At 38.3% G+C, this 19,847-nt stretch overlaps 1 protein-coding gene across 1 annotated transcript in view; it reads right to left on the minus strand.

Annotated features, from left to right (window-relative positions):
* SLCO5A1 (solute carrier organic anion transporter family member 5A1) overlaps positions 1-19,847 on the minus strand; it is a 76,189-nt gene that overhangs the window by 23,852 nt on the left and 32,490 nt on the right. Inside the window, exons 2-5 of the mRNA XM_027725415.2 lie at positions 19,125-19,257; positions 12,763-12,989; positions 5,249-5,413; positions 1,898-2,096 (exon numbers count right to left, since the gene is read on the minus strand). Of these exons, the coding sequence (XP_027581216.1) occupies positions 1,898-2,096; positions 5,249-5,413; positions 12,763-12,989; positions 19,125-19,257 (724 nt within the window). The remainder of the gene's footprint in view (positions 1-1,897; positions 2,097-5,248; positions 5,414-12,762; positions 12,990-19,124; positions 19,258-19,847) is intronic.

The following is a 19,847-nucleotide window of genomic DNA, read 5'->3' on the forward strand; positions in this document are numbered from 1 at the left end:
TTATAGCATGCTGATAATTCTCAATTTCTCATGACATCACAGTCTAATTATATTAATTTTTATACTCATTTCAAAGAGTTTATATACATCAACACTTGTGAGAATTTTGCCATTACCATTTCTCACCTCTTTTCTCAATAAGAACAATTAGATGAAGGTAAAGAAGTAATGCTACTGCAGATTTTCACACCACCTGTGAATAGATGCCTATTTCAATTCATGTTATGTATTTATTGCAAGTGTTATTACTTACTGACAAAAAAAATATTAGATACTCTTACAATTCCAGCATGACGGCTATGTGTTACATAGAATAGTATGCTCTGTCTTCAGTTTAGAAATAGATTTGAATCAAATAGGATTTTTTCCCCCAGCAGAAAGATACAGTTTTCTCATTAGCCAGGCAGGGACATTCTGACTTGCCACACAGATCAACTAATTGTTATCTGGAATTTATATTTTCATTCCTAATAATTTTCAGTTTTTCGTCTACACCCACAGGCTGTCACAAACATTAACAGCAGGTGGACACTCAAAGCATTCCACCCGCTTCTTTCCCATCCCTATTCTCTCCTTCAGCCCACTATGCAGATGAGGATATATCACCATGCTACTCCCTTCTACAGACAGCCCCCCATCATCAAGCTTTAACTCTAGATACTAAGAATACAAAGGAGTAAACCAGCTTTCTATCAGCTCATGATTTTCAGTTCCTGGTTTTCTTTGCCCTAAGATTAAGGTTTGACAGCAACGTAGTAACACCCAGAAACAATCCATGCAAAACATTCTCAGTGTAAACAATGTCTATTTTCTTCCTCCCTTGATTCCCACTTTGACTCTTTGTTTTTCACTTCCTAGATCATGGCAACACTTTTTTTTTCTCCATTTGATCATCTCTTTTCCTGCTCCACACTTCTACACTCTCTTCAAAATGTTAAAAGAGTTCAGAGCTGAGCCTTAAAAAGAAGGTAAACAAATGGATCTGATACCCAGTACCTGGTCACAAATAAAAGGCAGATGCATCTCAGATGTAAAAGCAAAGAGAAAAATTGCTTCAGATAGGTTCACACTCCTCAAACACTTACTCTGTTCTTGTTTTTAACCTATATGAAGAAGGCAATTTTGGGGAAAATTTAATGTACAAAATAAGAAAAAATAAAAGCTCATTATAGGGCTTCCAAGGAATCACCTCTGAGTGAAACTCTCAGAACTTTTAGCACACTGTCTTCCCTCCAAATACCCCTTATTTTTTTTAAAATGCCTTTCCGTGCATTTCCTAATGTCACGGATTAAATTCCTCACTCCCAAGTCTTTCCTACATCCACATCTTTTTTCTCATTACAGCCTTCTTCACTTTCAGTGTAACTTTAGGAGACATGATCTGGTCACTGTCTTGATGATGACCCAGCAAGAACTGGAGGGCATTCATACAACTAGTAAGTGCACCAATAATGTTGATAGCACATCCGCTAAGGTTCATCCTCTCAAACAGGGACTGTAGATCTAAGACACCATTATGGTGATAATAAACCCATTCAGAAATAATTTTTATAATCCCTTTAGTATTCTCACAATTTTCATGATAAGAAAATATTTTGAAACATCAACTAAATTCTAAGTAATCTGGAGAGGATCCTATTCTTATTTTTCTGCAACAATCACTGAAGTTCACTCTAATGCATTTCCCCACTCCTCAAAAGGGTGGGTTACTACGTAACCTTCATTATAAAGCAGATGTAAAAAAGAAGTGCCACACAGTAACAGCATGTGTTTATATCACAATACTCACTGAATTCTCATTTGAATATGCGGCTTCTTCAGTACATCAGCTATCAGCATTTTTTACATTTCTAGATCAGGCTTATTGGAAAAAGCTGGGTTTGCCACAGATACTTACCCAGTTGTGTAAGGTATATTTATTCCCCCTAAATTAATGCTTTCACATCCAACAATGAAGAGTGTCGAAAAGCACAGCAGAGATACACCACTGCAGATCATAGCCAACTTTGCAGACTCTCTTGCACCAAGTTTAAGTTTTTTTATAATGTAGCCACCTAGGACAATACCAACACCAGCACTTGGGACAATAATCACACCTGCCGGGAAAAAATTCAAACATTAAAACAGGACCTACAGAAATGGTATAAAACATAAATATTGGTTTCATGCCCTAATTAGATGACTGCTCCATTGTCTGATTCTCTGCTAGCAAACTGAGTCAGACTTTTCAAACCTTTGGAGTGTTGTCAAAGAATCTATAAAAGCCTCCTTATGATATTAGCAGCAGCCAAAGCACTATAAGAGAACTATTGTAGTTCCAAGCAGAAACATTGCTTTGTATTTATTTTAGAATGGGGAGAAAGACTACATATTGGTCCAGTTTAACTCCTGAAAATTTTAAGAAATCTGGACTTGGACATGAATTTTCCTCCTCCTACTCTCATGATTAATTCCAGCGAAGCACAAGTGCTAACCTCAGGCAGGACCCCAGAAGCCTGCCCACCCTGGAGTGCACATGTGAGCCTGGCTGCAAATTCTGCCTTCTGGATACTTTGAACAGCACCTTCCCAGCCAACTAGCAACAGCACAAGAGGAAATGGCCTCAAGCTGCACCACGAAGGTTCAGCTTGGACATCAGGAAGAATTTCTTCACTGAAAAGGGGGTTAAGTATTAGATCAGTCTCCATCCCTGGTTCAAGACATGACGAGATGCGGCACTTAGCGCTCTGGTTTACTGACGTGGTGGTGTTCAGCCAACAGTTGGACTTGATGATCTTGGAGGTCTTTTTCAACCTTAGTGATTCTATGATTCTACGATTCCTACATCAGCACTCCAATTCATCTCAGCACAGAAATGCGGAGTGTAAACTGATCAAATGCAATTAAAGAAATTAGGATTGCATTAGGATAGAATTAGGGTAAGTTTAAGACACAAAAGATGCGCCTATGAAATTTCTGCTGCTCTACTGCTGCAGTTATAAGGTGGCAGTTCAGCAACACATCCCTGGGTTGTCCTCACTTGTCGGGTCCTGAGGTCACGTTAAGTCAGCAAATGTCTTGCACTTTTCTTCCCTCAGCTTTTGCTTCTCACTGACATTTGAGAAGGTCTTTAAAGTAAGGCTTTGCTAATAAAGATGCATTCCACATAAACATGGAATTTGAACTACTTTAGGCAGCTGCATCTACAGAGAAGCTAAACTATATAATCCAAATTCTTAGAAACGTTGGTCTTTCTAAAGAATCCAGTAAGACTATTGCTTACAAATACTTTTAATATTACTGCAAAGCATACTCATTCTCTGTTAATTCATCTAAGTTCAATGGGACATTACATTTATAAAAATGTGGAGATTGTGAAAGTAAGAATAAGAGGTAAAAATAGCTGGCACCTTATTTATATTGCCATCATCAATGGCATTATTGAATAAAATATCATTTCATGAGGAAGATTCTAAACAATAACCCTTCACAGAATCAAAAATATCTTTCTCATAAGAGCAGAAATTAAATGTATAAGCTGCACAGGTTCAAGACATGAAGTCTGGCACATGGTATTTTTGATGATGATTAATGTCAGGTTTGTTTAAAAACAGAAAGAAATTGAGACTTAAATAAAGAATTGCTGCTTAAGAGACAAAAAATTACCAACAAAACCTTTAGATGAAGAGATTCAAGAAGCACATGTACTCAGCCAGCAATGAATGTATTAAGCATAGATGTATAATGTAAATAACATGTAAATTCTCCTTTTGCTAATCAGAAAATTTTTAAACTTGACATGTCTTTTACTATATTAGCCAGTAGCAATCTAATACAAAATCTCTAAGTATCCCTCTCCCTTTTAACCTACCAAAAATATTTATAAAATTAACAACTGTTGACTTTAATACTACATTTAGGAGTTGGGATTGTGTAAGCAGCTCTCACTTGTTCATGTTGCACATCCAGCCTGAGATACTTCTTCTCGTTCATTATAATACTCTTTATCAAGTGATTTATAACAGGGAAAACAACAGACATTAATAACTTCACACCCTGGACAGGGTGACACCAGTTTTACCTCTTTTAATGTACTGGTTGTTAAATATTTTTTCTGGCAAGAATGTTTCCAGTTTATCCTGAGAATGAAGCAAGTCGTGGAGTAGCAATCCTACCAAGACTCATTATAGTAAAACTCCTGTGAGTGTGTAGCTACTCAAAGCTTCAGAGAGCATCACCATCCCATCAACCAATGTTTCTTCCTTATACACATAACACAAGGATTTCACGCCCTGAAGAAAATCTCATCCCAGAAAGCTCTCAAATAGAAAGCACCACATGGTGCTTCTCCGACTTTTCCCCTCCACACTCCAGAAAGATTCCTTGCATTTCTTCCAGCCACTGCAGGTGACAAGTGATTCCCACTTGAAGTCTATGTGTCTTCCCTCTTTCTTCTGCTACTTTTTATCTTTTTCTTGACTGATGCCCCTGGGCAGCTTCACCCCTGTCCCCACAACTCACTCCACTCCATTGCTTCTTCTCCTGCACAGTATCTGAAAGTATGGGGGAGCAAAGAACTACCCAGTCTACCAATTAGCAGCTATCCTATATGGTAAGCACTATGGAGAAGTTAAAAAGATGCTTATAAAGACAAATGTCTTTCATGCAGCTAGAAGAGGAGGAACCTCATCTGCATGACACAGGCCCTGATTCTGCACAATATTTTGGCCTCTTTTCCTAGGAAAGTTGCAACCTCATCCACTCACAGAGCAGCATAAAGCTTAAAAATTTGTGGTTTGTAGCTCTGTTAAAAGTTGGACGTGGCTGTACACTGCTGTGGCAGCAGGGGAAGCGCCACACCTGCAAATAGAGGTCTCCTGAAATGACAGGTGTGAGAGGATTTAGGGAGTTCTCCTTACTAGACCAGATTGTTGTGCACACAGTGTCAATAAGTAAATAAGGAGAAAACCAACAGCCTGGAGGGGAGAGATAACTGAAGGATAGGACAGATAAACAACTTGTCACTGGGGGGAATAAAAAAAGATAAGGATATGTTAAAGATCAAAGAGGAAGTAAAATTCACAGAAAATAAGAACAGCTTTAAGAGATCTTTTAAGGCACACAAATTGCAGCAATGTCTATGGGTTTTCTAACTTGTTTTTGTTCAGTTTTTTTCCCCTTGGAAATATTTTTGGTTCATTCCTACATTGATTCATTCCATTAGTCAAAGCTAACCCTTGCAAGATTACATTACGTGGCAAAACCTTACCAGTGTAGATGCTGGCATTGGAAGCTGGGATGCCAAACTGTGACTCGATGAACTTGGGAATGAAGGTAATAAAAGCTGTGACAATGGCACTCTCAGCTGTGTATGACAAACTCACAAAAAGGAATGTCATGTTGCTTAAGATCCTGACAGCTGCTCTTGGAAGCTCTATAAAATGACAAAAATGACAAACGAATGTTATAAACAATGAGTGAGAAACAAAAGCAAACTGAAACAAGACCAATTGATTTTCCTTGAGACACACTGGCAATAATGGCTTGCTAGCATCTGGTTACATTTGCTAAGCAGAGGGGGAGAGTGCATACTTGGGAGGGCAGCCCTCACTGTCTGCTCTTACCCTATCTCACTGCACTGCCCCAGGGCTGCAGTCCCACTTTGCACAAACACAACTGAGGTCTGTTTTAACAAAACCATCTCAAGAAACAGGGCTTACATAGTAACACTATAATGGAAAGGAAAACAGCAATAAAATGTAGTGATTTGGGAATTATTCTGATGTCTTATTTTGAAATTTTCTATGAGTTAACATATATCACATTGCTGAACTGACAGTACCCTGTTTTGTACTCCATAGGAGGAAAACAGATCCATATACTGCCCCCTGAACCCTCTGCTTCAAAGACCATGCTCGGAAACCTGGGGTAATAAAACTCTCATTTGAAAAAGAACCAAAATATTTTAGCTAAATATTTTTCTACATGATTCAAAAGCATTTACAAAGATGCAGACAAAGCATAATGAAAAAATTACATCAATGATATTAGTGAACCTCAACATATATTACATACAACTTAATATTCTCAGAAGGGATAAAGCAATCAATTAAAAATGAGAGCACATCATTAACTTAAATTGAAAAAGTATTCATAGATGCTGCAATTATTCTCAAATCAAATATCAAACCCCCATGAAATTCAACACTGCATTTAATGAAATACATATTTTTAATTCAGTCCTGTAGTGATGTCAAATTATCATCACAAGATGATGATAACTCTATTCAGCACTTAATTTTTTTCAAATTAATGGTGTAATTTTAAACATGGGGTTTTTTAACTTGGGGCTTCTACCAAGATCAGATTTTCTGTTCAAGTGTTATATCTAGCCTATAATAGTTTAGGTTTTTTTCATTTGCTTTTCACCTGGTACAAAACCGGAATGGTGCTTCAATCAAAGCCGACTGAATTCAAAGAGCACCCATTAGAAATACAACATGTTGATCAAGAACAACTGAGTGAGAATTTTATTGATGCTATAAGTTGTCAAGACAAAAATCTGTCTCACTTTCTCCACTGACTCCAGTAGGTTATCTGTATAAAAGTGAACAGAACTTAGACTCTCGTCTTGTCAAAACTTGTCAGGTTACAAATTAGCACTTAAGTTGTCTGACTCCATCCAGTCTTAGCTTATGCCAGTTGTCAAAATTTATACTGAATTCATTATCAGTACAGGGTTTATAATTTTAATGTAGTCAAATGCTCTCCTGCTGCCTCGATGAAGAAACATATTAAATGTTAAATACAAAATTTGATGGAAATAACTAATGAATAAATCATATTAAGAAGCACTCATATATTTGAATCTTAATGGTTTTTACCACCTACAGGTTTTTTGTTGTGGTTTTTTTTAAAGAGTGGCACTGTTTGCAGTAGAAGGAATAGGAGCAAGCAGTTATGACCATGCTGATGTTGCTGTGAGAAAGGAGTCAGAAAGCAGAAAGAGGGAGTACCAGGATCAGTCCTCCTGGAAACTGAGCTATTTGGCAGCAGCTGCTCACCTGGGCTGCAAACGTGGAAGAAAAATAATAAGGTATCCTCACTGAGAGAAATATCATTTTATTAGGATGATGAAAGGTGTGCTCTTTGTAGAAAGCCCTTGGCCAAGAGCTGAACTGAAGATCTTTGCTAAATCCATTATTTTAAAGAGCCTGATTCAAATATCACAATAGCTGGTACAGTTAAGCCCTTTCTGATAGAACTGAGCTATAGGAAAATGTCTGCTTTAGAATTTTCAATCTAAAGATACTGAAGAATTAATTAGGCAAAGAACTGCAGAGCTAATGAACATTTTGCTCTGGTTTTCATATGTAGAGCTGTACTTTCTGTTGACTCCCACTTGCATCTCATCTGAGCACTCAGGCTAAAGGTCATTATTCATTTCAAAACTAATTAGTATTTTGAAATTGGATTTCTACTGATAAACAGATAAAACTTAGTGCCTTGGAATAAGCACAAGTTCTCTTACATCCATGTGAAGGATTCTTCAAGGAACAGCTTTGCTGATTACTGTAAATTTTGGCATGAAATAAGAGATTATTTCTTCATACCGCACTAATACATGCCACCTGAGAGTTGAAGCTCTTTGTGATTTATAAAGAGCAACTGTCTGGCATACAAGGAAAAGCTGCTATAAAGTAAGAAACTTGGAAATAAAAACACACATTCAGAGTCAAGTTTTCCCTGATTTACTCCTATGATCACCGTCAAATCCTGTGTGACAGCATCTATACTACACTTCTGAATTTAAAAACCTGTGATAAAAAGGCACTATAACTCATATCCTTCAACAAAAAGCAAGAATGCTAAAAACTTTAAGGATCCTTTGTACTACACAATCAATCTTGCTTTTAAAACATTTCAATGTCAGATTACTTTTGTGTGACTAGTCACAGGCCTAGGCTTTGATTTCAAGGCCATTATTAAACCTGTCAGGTTTGATTTTTATGAGGTCTTCAAAAGACATTGCCTGTTTTTGCAAGTGTGCATCAGAAACAAACCTATGAGACCTTGCAGTGGTCCTTCATTCTGTCATTTAAAGAAATAAATCTTTATCAATTACATTCCTAAAACTAAAACAATCTTTTAGTATGGCTGCAAACATATTTACACTTCTGTACAGTAACTCAAATCTTAAACATCCTCATCTTTCTTTTTTTTTTCCAATAACCTAATATATAACTAAGACATATATAAGTATATAAACTAAACTGAAACCTGCCTTGCTGGACTGATTTGTTAGTCTACTGCCAATTTTCATACTTTCACGATCTTTGACAATATTTTTTCTCTAGTCAGCACACATTTTCTTTCACTCGTGTGCTGGACCACTGCTTGATTCGTGGTAAGGGAAAAGCATAAGAAAAATCTGCAAATAATACGAGTATTCATAAATACTGTTCTAAACAAAAAATTTAAAGCACTGTAAACAGAATTTCAATAGAAACTCCAATAATTCCGACTTCACCTCCTTTTTCATCATTTAATGTATTTTCTTTTATCCCTTTTCCTATGCACCTAGCCCAAGGCAATGCAATGCATACAATCAGTGGAATAAGTCATCCCAGTCTATAGCACCGTCCTTTTGCAGTCCATCAGTGAAGTCCCTTGTAAGCGTGAGAGAGATATTAGCTAGAGGATTCTGCTGGTGCTCCAAGCCTGGACAGCACTACCCAAGCTTGCAGCTTTGAAGGAGGCTGCCTCCACACTGAGGTCTCAGGGGCAGCTTCCCCATCATGTGCAGTACAAAGCAGAGCAAATATTTGTGACAGAATTTCCAATTTGTTTATCAGAATGGAAACTAGCAAAGTCACACACAACTACTTCAAATATATACTGCATGGAGCTAATCATTAAACTCTAGAATAGTACTTTATATTTAATAGTATTTTATATTTAGGTATTTCATTTAATTACTTGTGCACCATATAAACAACTTCATTCCACTCTCAGGACGTGCCTTAAGCACCTGGGTGGTGGCTAGATAGTTGGAGAGCCCCTAACATCCTATCAAGTGTAGAGGGATTCAGTACCAGTTTGATATGATTATTCTTTTCGTTAACTTCATTTAGAAGAGCTCCTTGAGGCTCCAGCTAACACTGCTAATCACTGCAGGGAGCCATGCCAGCCAACCTTTTCTATTTTGAGCTCTTCAGGATGGCCTAAGAAAGGATGAGAGGGGAGCAACTTGCTCAAGGTCAGTGGTATGGCAGGATCTCCAGCCCACAGTCTGCTGAACCCTCTGACATTTACAGTGCCACCAAGAACCCTCACACACAGACCACCGTTTCCTCCTATTCTTCCAATCCCTGCCAACTAATCTTCAGGTAGTACAGAACCCCCAGTCCAGATCCTTGGGGAAGCACTGCAGTGGGCTTATCCTGCAGCCACGAGTCCCTCAGGAATTTATTTTATCTTTGCTGATGTTCTGGCAGTCATTATTATCCTGTGTCTGTCCCTCATAGGGACTGACTGGGAAAAGCATACAACAGCTGGTAGATATGAAAACGCGGATAGGAATATTCTACATTTGAGAAAGGGCTGTACATATGGACCAAAAAAAAATCCTAAAGGCTACAAAATACATGTAATTAATTAGATTAATTATTTAATTCATATTAGATTAGTATATTTTAGGTAATATATACATTTACTTTCTTTACATTGCTCCTTTATTCAATTGCACAGTAAGTTTCATTATAGTGGTAAGTGAAAGGGACTGCAGATACAATTTCCATGGCACAAAACCTTAGGGGTATCTAGGTAATAAATGAGAACAGTAGTTTTGTCTGCTCAGATTCACGTGATTATCTCCATGTATGGGATTGAATTGTGGTTTCTTCATTATAGATCTCCTCTAGCTCATGCTATCTACACTGCCCCTATTTCACCCAATAAATTACATCCAGTTTTCTTCCTCCTGTGACCTACTTAATGTTTTCTTCAATACTTTTGATAACTGACTCAGAAGCATTCTCCAACTCACATTTTCTCCTGGAAAAATAAATAAGAAAAGAAAGATGATTCCAAGCCATTGCAACTCAAAACATGTGAAAAAGCAAAGATGTATCTGTATTTTTATCTGATCTCAGCTCTACCATGGGGCAAAATAAAGATCAGGTCACTGAAGTTGGAAGCTACTTGCAGATGAAGGCAGTTTAGGTTTATTTCTTCAGCCTATAAGGGCAGCCATTGCAGAAAAAAAAAACTGGTTCTCTCTCATTATGCCTTTTTGATACCTTTTCATTCATCTAGAGAGCTAACTAGGAAATTAGGACATGTTACAACAAGACAAGAATCACTCTGCGAGGCTTTCTAGGTAAGATGACATCTTATTGGAAGAACAAAACAGTTACTTTCCTACCAAAGCTGCATGGATTTCACAGATCTGATGTTACTGACCTGCGTCATGGCAGACTTTGATATCATTGATATTTATTAGTACAGAACAGAAGATATGACCTAATAAATCATCAGTCTCCCAGCTACTGCCTAAGTGGAGTTTCTGCCCATCGTGCTATAAAAAGATGAAGCTCTGAAGTTCAATGGGAAGTATAAAATGTTCATTGCATCTCAGAAGAAGCAATGCTAAATGACTTAGACACATGCAATCCTTTTTTCCTTCCCATTATAAACAAAATAACCTCAACTGAGAAGCCTGAGCCATGATCTCATTCCATAAAGCCCACTAAAACCTGAAAAATAATTAAATGATAGTGCATTCCTGCTGCAGGCCTTCTTTGCTAGGGTAAATGACACCGAATGGGAAAGCTATTATCAGCCTATATAGCAAAATACTTTTCTCTGCATTATCTCCACTCGCTTGGTATCATTCTGACATGTTTCTTTTCACTGTTCTACATGGTGAAATTTCTACTCTAGAGAAAATGAAAAGTTTTGTATAGCAAAAGCTGAATTAATATAGGATTTTATGGAAGGTATGGTACACATTTAGGCAGGTACCAAAGAAACGCATGCTAAAATGAGACATACAGAAGTTTTCATTTCTGGAAAAAAAAGCATTAGGAAACATTCTCCCAAGCAAATACTTGTTTTCTCTGTATCTGTTCTGCCTGCAGGTACATGACCTAGAAGGTGAAATTATGTACCAAACCAGAGAACTAGCATCAGCAAACTCATCCAGATGTATCTTTACCAGGCACAATAACAGGGTGAAGCAGTCCCTCTGCTGTGACATTGCCTGAAATGATCAGGAAGGAGTCAAGCAAAGACTGGACTCCCCTTTCTCAATTCCCTAAGTTACTGAGAAAATCTTGACAGAAGTAACCTAACCTACTTTCACTAATCAGAAGCCAGTAGGTTTGAAGGCAAACAAAACCCACAACTAGTTTTATGGATTGAGGAGAAAATATTATATATGGGGACTCACAAATACAGAGAACAAAGAGTCTTCAAATAAAGAAGGAGCAGGCTTTTCTTGCTTCACCAACTACTGTGCTAGCAAAGGGAGAGCATGGTCTGAAAGAGCTGATATTTGAGGTTCACCATGCTTGCTCTGTGCTTGTTTTTTGCCTTGATTAAAATGCTGGTTTGTCAGCTAATAAAATCACCCCAAGGAACTTCTGGTCTCTTCTTTTTTCTTTACTTCCTTTGAAATTAACAGTAGCTTCAGGTATCCTGAGAGAGCCCGTGTAAATGCAATGTAGAGCAAACCAGTATGTAGATGTGCAAACATTACTTAGAATGACACTTGTTTTAGTCTAAAACCAGCTGGTTTTGCTAAGCTTTATCTACTCAACATAGTGATCATAAAAGTGTCATTGAAAAGTCTGCCAATTATTATATCCTGGACTGATATCCAATTAAAAAGTAACACTAATGTCTATGTCAACAAACAAACATTTAGAAGTTTTGAGTTAAAATTACATCTAATGGTACAAAAGACATTTCATGATTTCTCCCAGTCCCATTGCATTCACCAGGCTACCACAAAACGGCACAACCAGCATTTGCATCATGGAATCTCAGGAGGACTCACTGACAACACAATGGTCATTCATTTTTCTCCTATACTATTCAATATTATGATACTGTTAGGTATATATAATCAATTTAAATTCTATGTGCTTCATATTAATTAATTTTTAGCAATACTGCCCTTCTTCCCCTGGAAATCTGTCAATTACTACTTATTACATTTTACATTAATGATTTACTTCTTGAATAAAACAAAAATCTCTATTACTTGTCAATCTTTTGATCTTTTCTTGTTTCAAAATTAGCATAGGTTTTATTTGTCCTAACCTTCTGAAAATAAATAGCCTGCCATATAAAACAGACAGGAAACGCATATGAAACAAATAATCTTTCTCAATTCAATTACCCAAATGCATGAATGCAATTGAACTCACATACCACAATTTTTTTTTACTTGTTTCACTTATATTGTAGAAGAGCACTTTATTCTATGAAGGACAGCTTATAAAGTATGACAGCTACACATTGTAAGATGCATAAATACATCTGGTAATAGGGTCCCATAACCATAGGAAGTAGCCTACCTGTTTGTTACAGGCACACGAACACATCAAAAATTCAAGAAAACTGATGTCAAGAAAATTGTCATTTTAGAGGATGACTATTTAATAAAATCACAATAGCAAAACATATTATTAAATACAGAATGTCAAAACTCTGCCTTCAATTACACTCATACAATCCTAGCATACAAAATTTAAAGCATTTAAAAACAAACTTCACCTTTAACATTCTTTCCAAATCCCATAGAGGCAGGAACTGCACTGTCTGCTTGTATTTTGCTATTTGTCTTCTCTTTCATCACATCATCATCACTTGAAACATCATCAGAGTTCATTTTCTTTTTCTTTTTCTTTTTTTTATGCCGAGGAGGGAGCTTTTTCGGAAAGGTAAACATGGGAAATATCACAAGGAGCATTGCAATGGCACAAAGGAGAAATCCACTCCACCTAATGCAGGAGACAGGAATAGAAATAAAAGTCAACATGTTATATGAAATTAAAATTCAAAGCTATTATTAGAGGCTGCACTGGCTGGAAAGACATATTCTCAAAATATGAAATATGCTAAGAGTAAAGGACTGGAGTGGGGGACAGCCTTCACTGCACTAAACCCCTAAATTAGAAGAAGTTTCTGTTGGCTTGTCTACTGATAAGGGGATTTATCCAGAATCCACCAAATATGAAATAGTGTCAGCTCTAAGTTTTTTGGTAATTGTTCAGTACCAAGTGCTGAAAAGTGGATACTCACTTTTACTTTGCCTTTCTTGGATAACTCCCAGTAAAGCAACACAGTATTCCTTTGGAGAACATGAAAATAAGTTATCCAGGGCATGAGAAGATAAAATGTCCAGACAGGGTTAAATCTGTTCTGCTTTCTAGTGCCTACCTCTCACTGCCCTGACTGTCCAATTCTCTCCCTTCACAATTAAGAGCTCCCAAAGCCTGACTGTAAACAACTGATGTGTTACAACTCATGCCAGGGTTTATGCCCCAAACTCTGCAGCTCTGTTCTGCGACCACAACCCGAAATAGCCATTCACAAAGAATCTCCTCTTCTCTCTCTCTGTCTTATAAGAACAGGATATAAAAACAACCCTGAAACTATTCCTTAGCTCCCAGGGAATGACTTGGGATGTTCCCACAGAAAGGACAACATATGGGATACAGGACAGAGCTCTTCAGGCTGCAGGCATACAGTTATCCTGCCTGCAGCCAAAAAGCTTCATGAACTTTACCACAGTATCACAGACGGGCAAAAGGGCCTTACTAGAAAGTACTCGAGAGTAACTAGAGCCAGCAGCCAGAAGGCTGACAGTAGAGTATCAGATAACATAATTTCCCCTCTGAATTCTAGCAATGAAAGACTAAGGGAAACGCGGATAACCTCACACAGATGATTCCACAAAGAAGAACAACCTAAGAATCCCCTCACAGAGTGTCACCCACTGAAAGTGCAGTTTTCACTATAGACTAATCTTATTGTACTGGGTTTACATGGCAAGGTTTTGGTAGCAGGGTGGGGGGCTGCAGGGGTGCTTCTGTGAGATGACACCATGAGTTGTCCCCATGTCCCATGAGAGGGAGCTCCAGAAGCTTCAAAACAGATACACCACTGCCCAATGCTGAGCCCACCAGCAATGCTGGTGGCACCTCTATGGTAACTTATTTAAGGAAGGAGAACAAACACTGCACATCAACTGTGTGAGCAGAGTGAGAAAATACCAAAGGAACAGCCCTGCAGGCCCAAGGTGAGAGAAGGAAGGGAGAAGGTGCTGCAGGTGCAGAGATCCCCCTGTAGGCCCATGCTATCCACCTGCAGCCTGTGGAGAACCCACACAGGAGCAAGCTCCTGGCAGAAACTGTGGCCTGTGGAGAAAAGCCCCCAAAAGAGCAGGTTTTCAGACAGGACGTGCGACCCATGGGGGACCCACATTGGAGCATTCTGTTTCTGAAGGACTGCACCATGTGGAAAGGACCCATTCTGGAGCAGTCAATGACAGACTGTCTTCCATGGAAGGAACCCCATGCTGAAGCAGCGGAAGAGTGTTCAGAGGAAGGAGCAACAGAGACAAAGTGTTATGAACTGACCCAGCCCCCTGTATTCCTCTTAAAGGAGGATGTAGAACAGTCTCTTCTGACTACTTCTGGTGTTGCACAGGTTTTTTTTCCCCCCTTCTTAAATATGCTATCCCAAAGATGCTACCATATCACTAGTGGTCTCAATCTTGGCCAGTCTCCTCTTGGAACCAGCTAGCATTGGCTCCCTTGGACATAGCAGAAGCTTCCAGCAGCTTCTCACAGAAGCCACCCCTGTAGGTCCTCCACTACCAAAACCTTGCCATGCAAACCCAATACAAGAACAATTTTTACATATTTTTGTACAACCTTTACAATACTGATTATATATATGTTCAAACTTTTAACATTTAAAAGTTCTGAGTAGACAGGATTACTTGCACAAAAAATAAAAAGCTTTTGGCCTCATATCTGTAATGCAAAGATATTGCAACTGTATTTTTCAATGAAGGCAAATTCATATGCATGTGTAATGCTTTGTATGGCAAACGGTTACAAGACAGGCTAACAACAAACAAACAGCCATGTGTAACACCATTTTTGTTAGAAGAAGCTTACAGGAAGCTTTTGCAAGGCAAATATAAGTGACTGAAAGTTTTGACTAATTTTGATATTATGTAAACAGAAAATCCTCTATTCATTTATTTTAGCTGATAACATACATGGATTAGAAAGCAGACTTTTAGGAGGATTAGTCAGCACTGTCAGACAGAATAAATCGGCAGACTGTATATAAATGTAGTAACATCCCTTTCAGGATCTCAAAGGCATAAGCTGCAAAGGCACTGATCAAAGAAACAATCTGTGGCAATAGTAAGCAGAAATCTGCAACCACCCACTCAGGAGGAAACAGCAGAGGAGACAGGGCTTGTAATGTAGCATGAGATGAAATTTAAATCCAAAGGGACCATTATGATAGCATACCAAATGCTAGAGATGTCACAAGTGCAGCACTGGATGCAATTATATGCACCGTCTACATTTCACGACTTCCTCAAGATATATCAAAGAATTGGAAAACAGACAAAAGGTGGTATCAAAAATAATAAGGACACCTACAATGGGAAATTGAGAGGTCAGAACAGGATCTGTGTTAATTAAAAAGCCCTTGATTTTCTGCCTTCTAAAGTCAAAGAAAATATGCAGAAGAATACCTCAAAGGCATCTCCACAAGCCCTAGGACCTCAAATAAAAGCAATTAAAGTTAAGGAAGAACCAGACAGTGCTTGAGGAATTCCTTTAAACTTCTTGTGTGGAATGTTGATGAAAGACTATATAGAAAGATCCGAGTATTAAACAGATTCAGTACTAGGAAAACACTCAGAAAAGCATCAGAAAAAGAAAATTTGATTCAAAGCACCTGACAGATCGCCAAGGGCGACTCCACAACTAATGAGGTCCCTGTATAGCACATTAACAGCTCTGAAAGACAACAACATGATGAATGATTTCTAACAGATATACCTACAGTAACCACATTTGAATAAAAAGCAGTTTTAAACATTTGATGGGCTGGCATTGACAGCTGGCCTGTAACTTAGCCCAGAGCATCTACAGAAAGCCCGGGTGTGCAAAACCCAGGAGCACAAACCCAAGTCCTGTGACACTCAAGGAAGAATCAGATCAGAAATAACACTGAAAAGTAATCACTTGCTTTATCAAGTTTCATGAGAGAGAAACCGAATTACATGTCCTCTGATAAACCTCCTAGAAAGGAACAGCTTAAGTAAAAAATAGGCTATACTGCTTTTATATTGGCCACATATCATAGTTATTGTACTCACTATTTTGTCTGTAGTCATTACTTCCTTTAACAATGGAAATTTTTCACAGGGTCCTGTGATAAGTTACAATAGAAACCTTATAATAAAGAAAAGATAGGAATCAAAGACACTAATTCACTTCAAAGGAGATAAGACTCAGAAAATCTCATATATGACTTCCCATGAACTTAACTGAACCCTACTTTTAAAAAGTGTGTCAGCTGAAGTAAGTGCTAGACTACTCTTACATTTCAAATTGTTAAATTGCATAAATAAAAATAAACTTGACTATGCAGCACTTCTCCACAAGGAGAAAATGTCACAGTCCCAGAAAATAGATTTCAGTGGAATGAAAGTCTACACTTCCAGAATTATCTACAGCCAGGCAGTCAGTGAGTGGCAAGGGAAAAAGGTTTAACCCTCACACCATGCGAATCTTCATTTTAATTGGTAGACACAGCTTCAGAAAGAGAAAAGAGAATGAGATGCAGATGCTATGAATGCCACTAAACTTTTATGAGAGGCCACCACAGATTGTGCAACAAATCACCAGAGATCTGATAGCAGGGGATACTCCTCAGAAATTTAAGAGAGAAAAAACTGAGATAGTCAAAAATGAAAAAGTAATAAAAGGACTCGGAACACCCTTTGGAGAAAGTCATACTTTAATCAACATGATGGAGTAAGGAAACTTTGAATGACTTTTACTTTTCTATGCTGCCTAGAATACAACTCGCCTGCTGAGATCCTATGACAGCTGACTTCCTGCTGTTGCTTCAGTCATATTTGCATCACCTCTGCTGGCACCCCTGTACAAAGTTGAAATCGCCAAGATACTCATTCAAGTGACATTAAACTTTAGAGATACATAAAATCTATTTAGCAATTTGACCTGAAATCTTCTGAACACAGAAACTAGACTTTTTCTCCTATTTTGCTTTCAATGCCTGGTACAGTAGATGTTCTCAAAGCCTGCCCACAGAATGGTTGTCATAGGCGACTTATCACCAGTTCTGCCATGGAGCTTGGTAGTTACAACATTCCCACAGGGTACCAGGGATCCATCCCTGGCACTGTGCATCTATTCCTGCCACTCTTTTGAGGATGGATGGTTAAACTTGTAATTCATGAGCAAGAACAGGGTTGTTTTTTTTTGCCTGACCTCTCTTACACACGTGGCTACACCAACACTGCATATATATCCAAGCTAGTTTTAAACCAGCAGTGGCCATCCACCTGTTGTGACACAGAGCCTGGTAAAAGTGGCCTTAGAAGCAGCAAACTGATGTGTCTGTGCTGCTTTGGCTATTTTACTTTTGCTGGAGCTGTATGAGTTAAAACTCATGCAGGTATACCCACACAATAAAGCAGTTATATCAGTGCTTGAGTTATAAATTAAAAAAAGTTTATCCCACAATCATACAGCTCCACTGATTTCAATTAACAAATATATTTATGGGCCTGCTCATGATTTCTGTCAAAAAGTATTAATCAGATGCTGATTACCAGTTCTGACATGTCCTTAAAAACACATGAAACATAACAGTTTTGCAAAGAATGTATAATATTTTGCTTTGGTTTCAAATCTTTTATCCTAGAATACTCTAAGCAAGCTTTTGACACAGAAGCACATTCACAGGACAAATCTTTTCAGTGGGATAAGCCAGTGGATACACAAGAAAACAGAGTCATTAACCCCAAGACCACACTTAGTACTCAGCTTTGCCCTCCTCTTGCTGAAAATTCGGCTAGACAGTCCTGTGCAGCTGTTGGACTAAGACAAATAAAGCAGGACTAAATCTCCAAAGGTTCAAGAAGACTCCAACAAGAGAATTTTTCATATCAAACCTTCAGGAGAGATCACTGCAGAATAAATAGAAACAGCTACAGACTGACTGCAATGACGCAGTGACAAACAGTAACCCAGGGCATGAGAACTGACACACTGCGCCTTACACCTACAAAGTAAAAGTCTCTTCCTGGGATAGTGAACTTCAGTCCTTTCTGGGCTTCAATGAAAACTTCAAGGAAGATTTATGAATTATCTGAGAAAAGGCAGTTAAAGCCCCCTCAAGATCTGCTTCCTCAAAGAGACATTTCCAAGGAGGCCACATCTCAAAGTCTGCCTGAAGACATCAGTTAATAATTACAGCTGTTACACCTCCGTGCTGCTGGAAGCTTACTCTTTACTAGACAACAATGTGATGGTTTACATCGTCTGCTGCCTAAACAGAAGCCATCACCCTGGGAAACAAAGACTGGAACGGGCACGTTCTGACTCCATCCCACCTCCTTCTCCTGGACTGGGGTAAATGACATCTACTGTTTCTCATCTAGCCATCCAGAGCTCAGTGTTTCATGCTGCCCCCGCTGAAAAACTAAAGAAGGGATTAATCCACCTTCCAGCAGGAAGGGGTTGGTTCTGGGCAGCAATGATCCTCGACGCTCTCCTGCAATATTGATATCCCGCCCCACCATCCCCGAGCATTGTCAGCCAGAGCACACTGTGGTCAGAGACAATCCTGGAGCAGCCAAAGTAGGGGAGCTTCCATGCAATGTTCCTGTGCAATTCTGTGGCAAACTTCTCCTCTCTGCCAGAGGCTAGTGTGCAGTAATTGACAGAAACATCATCTTCCTTAGCCTCCTTCTACAACCTAAATCCTCTAGGGATACAATTTTCCAACCTGTTTGAATTCCCTACCAGAAATTTAGAGAGTAGTTTTGATAAATGCTTGATTCTTACCAGTTTCCAATGAATCGGGGATCACTCTGATCAATATAAACAGTTGTCCTAGGATCGACATAGAAACCAATAAGAAGTCCTCCTAGCAAGTATCCAGCTGCAGGTCCGAGTGCTCCCATTACGTACATGATGGCTGAGGAAATAAAAGGTCAGTCATACATCAATAAAATTGATGTTTCATTAGTTATCTACACATAAAATCCACAAGTAAATGATGCTTCTTAAAGCAGCAAGTTTTGCACCCAAAAACTTTCAGGGGTCCTTTCTGCAACCAAGGCAGCAAGTTATGTAGAAGTCACATATTGGTAAGAAAATTGCTGCTTTCTGTATGCTTTCAGTCAAATTATAGAAGTATACAGTACTTTGGCATTCTGAATGGAAAGCATATTTGACTTGGATAAAATTTTTCATATCTGGTAACATTTCCTCTAAATCAAATAAAAATTAAACACATAAATAGAAAAAATCTAACTAATGTTAGCAAAGGATAAAAATTTTATGAAACATCAAAGAGCAAAGTACAACATTCCAACTTAGCTACCATCAGTCTAATACTGTGTTTAAAAATGACTGAAATTAAGAAATGAAATACTTCTATTTCAGAGATTAACAGAGCAGTGGTTCACTAAAGGAAGGTTCTATTTAACTAATTTGACATCCTTTTATGACAAGGTCACCCATCCAGTGGATGAAGGGAAGGTGATGGATGTGGTTTTTCGTAAT

This window comes from Pipra filicauda, unplaced genomic scaffold (genome assembly GCF_003945595.2).
Source record: "Pipra filicauda isolate LSUMZ 115617 unplaced genomic scaffold, ASM394559v2 scaffold177_size2800117_pilon, whole genome shotgun sequence".
In the NCBI taxonomy this organism is placed as follows: domain Eukaryota; kingdom Metazoa; phylum Chordata; class Aves; order Passeriformes; family Pipridae; genus Pipra; species Pipra filicauda.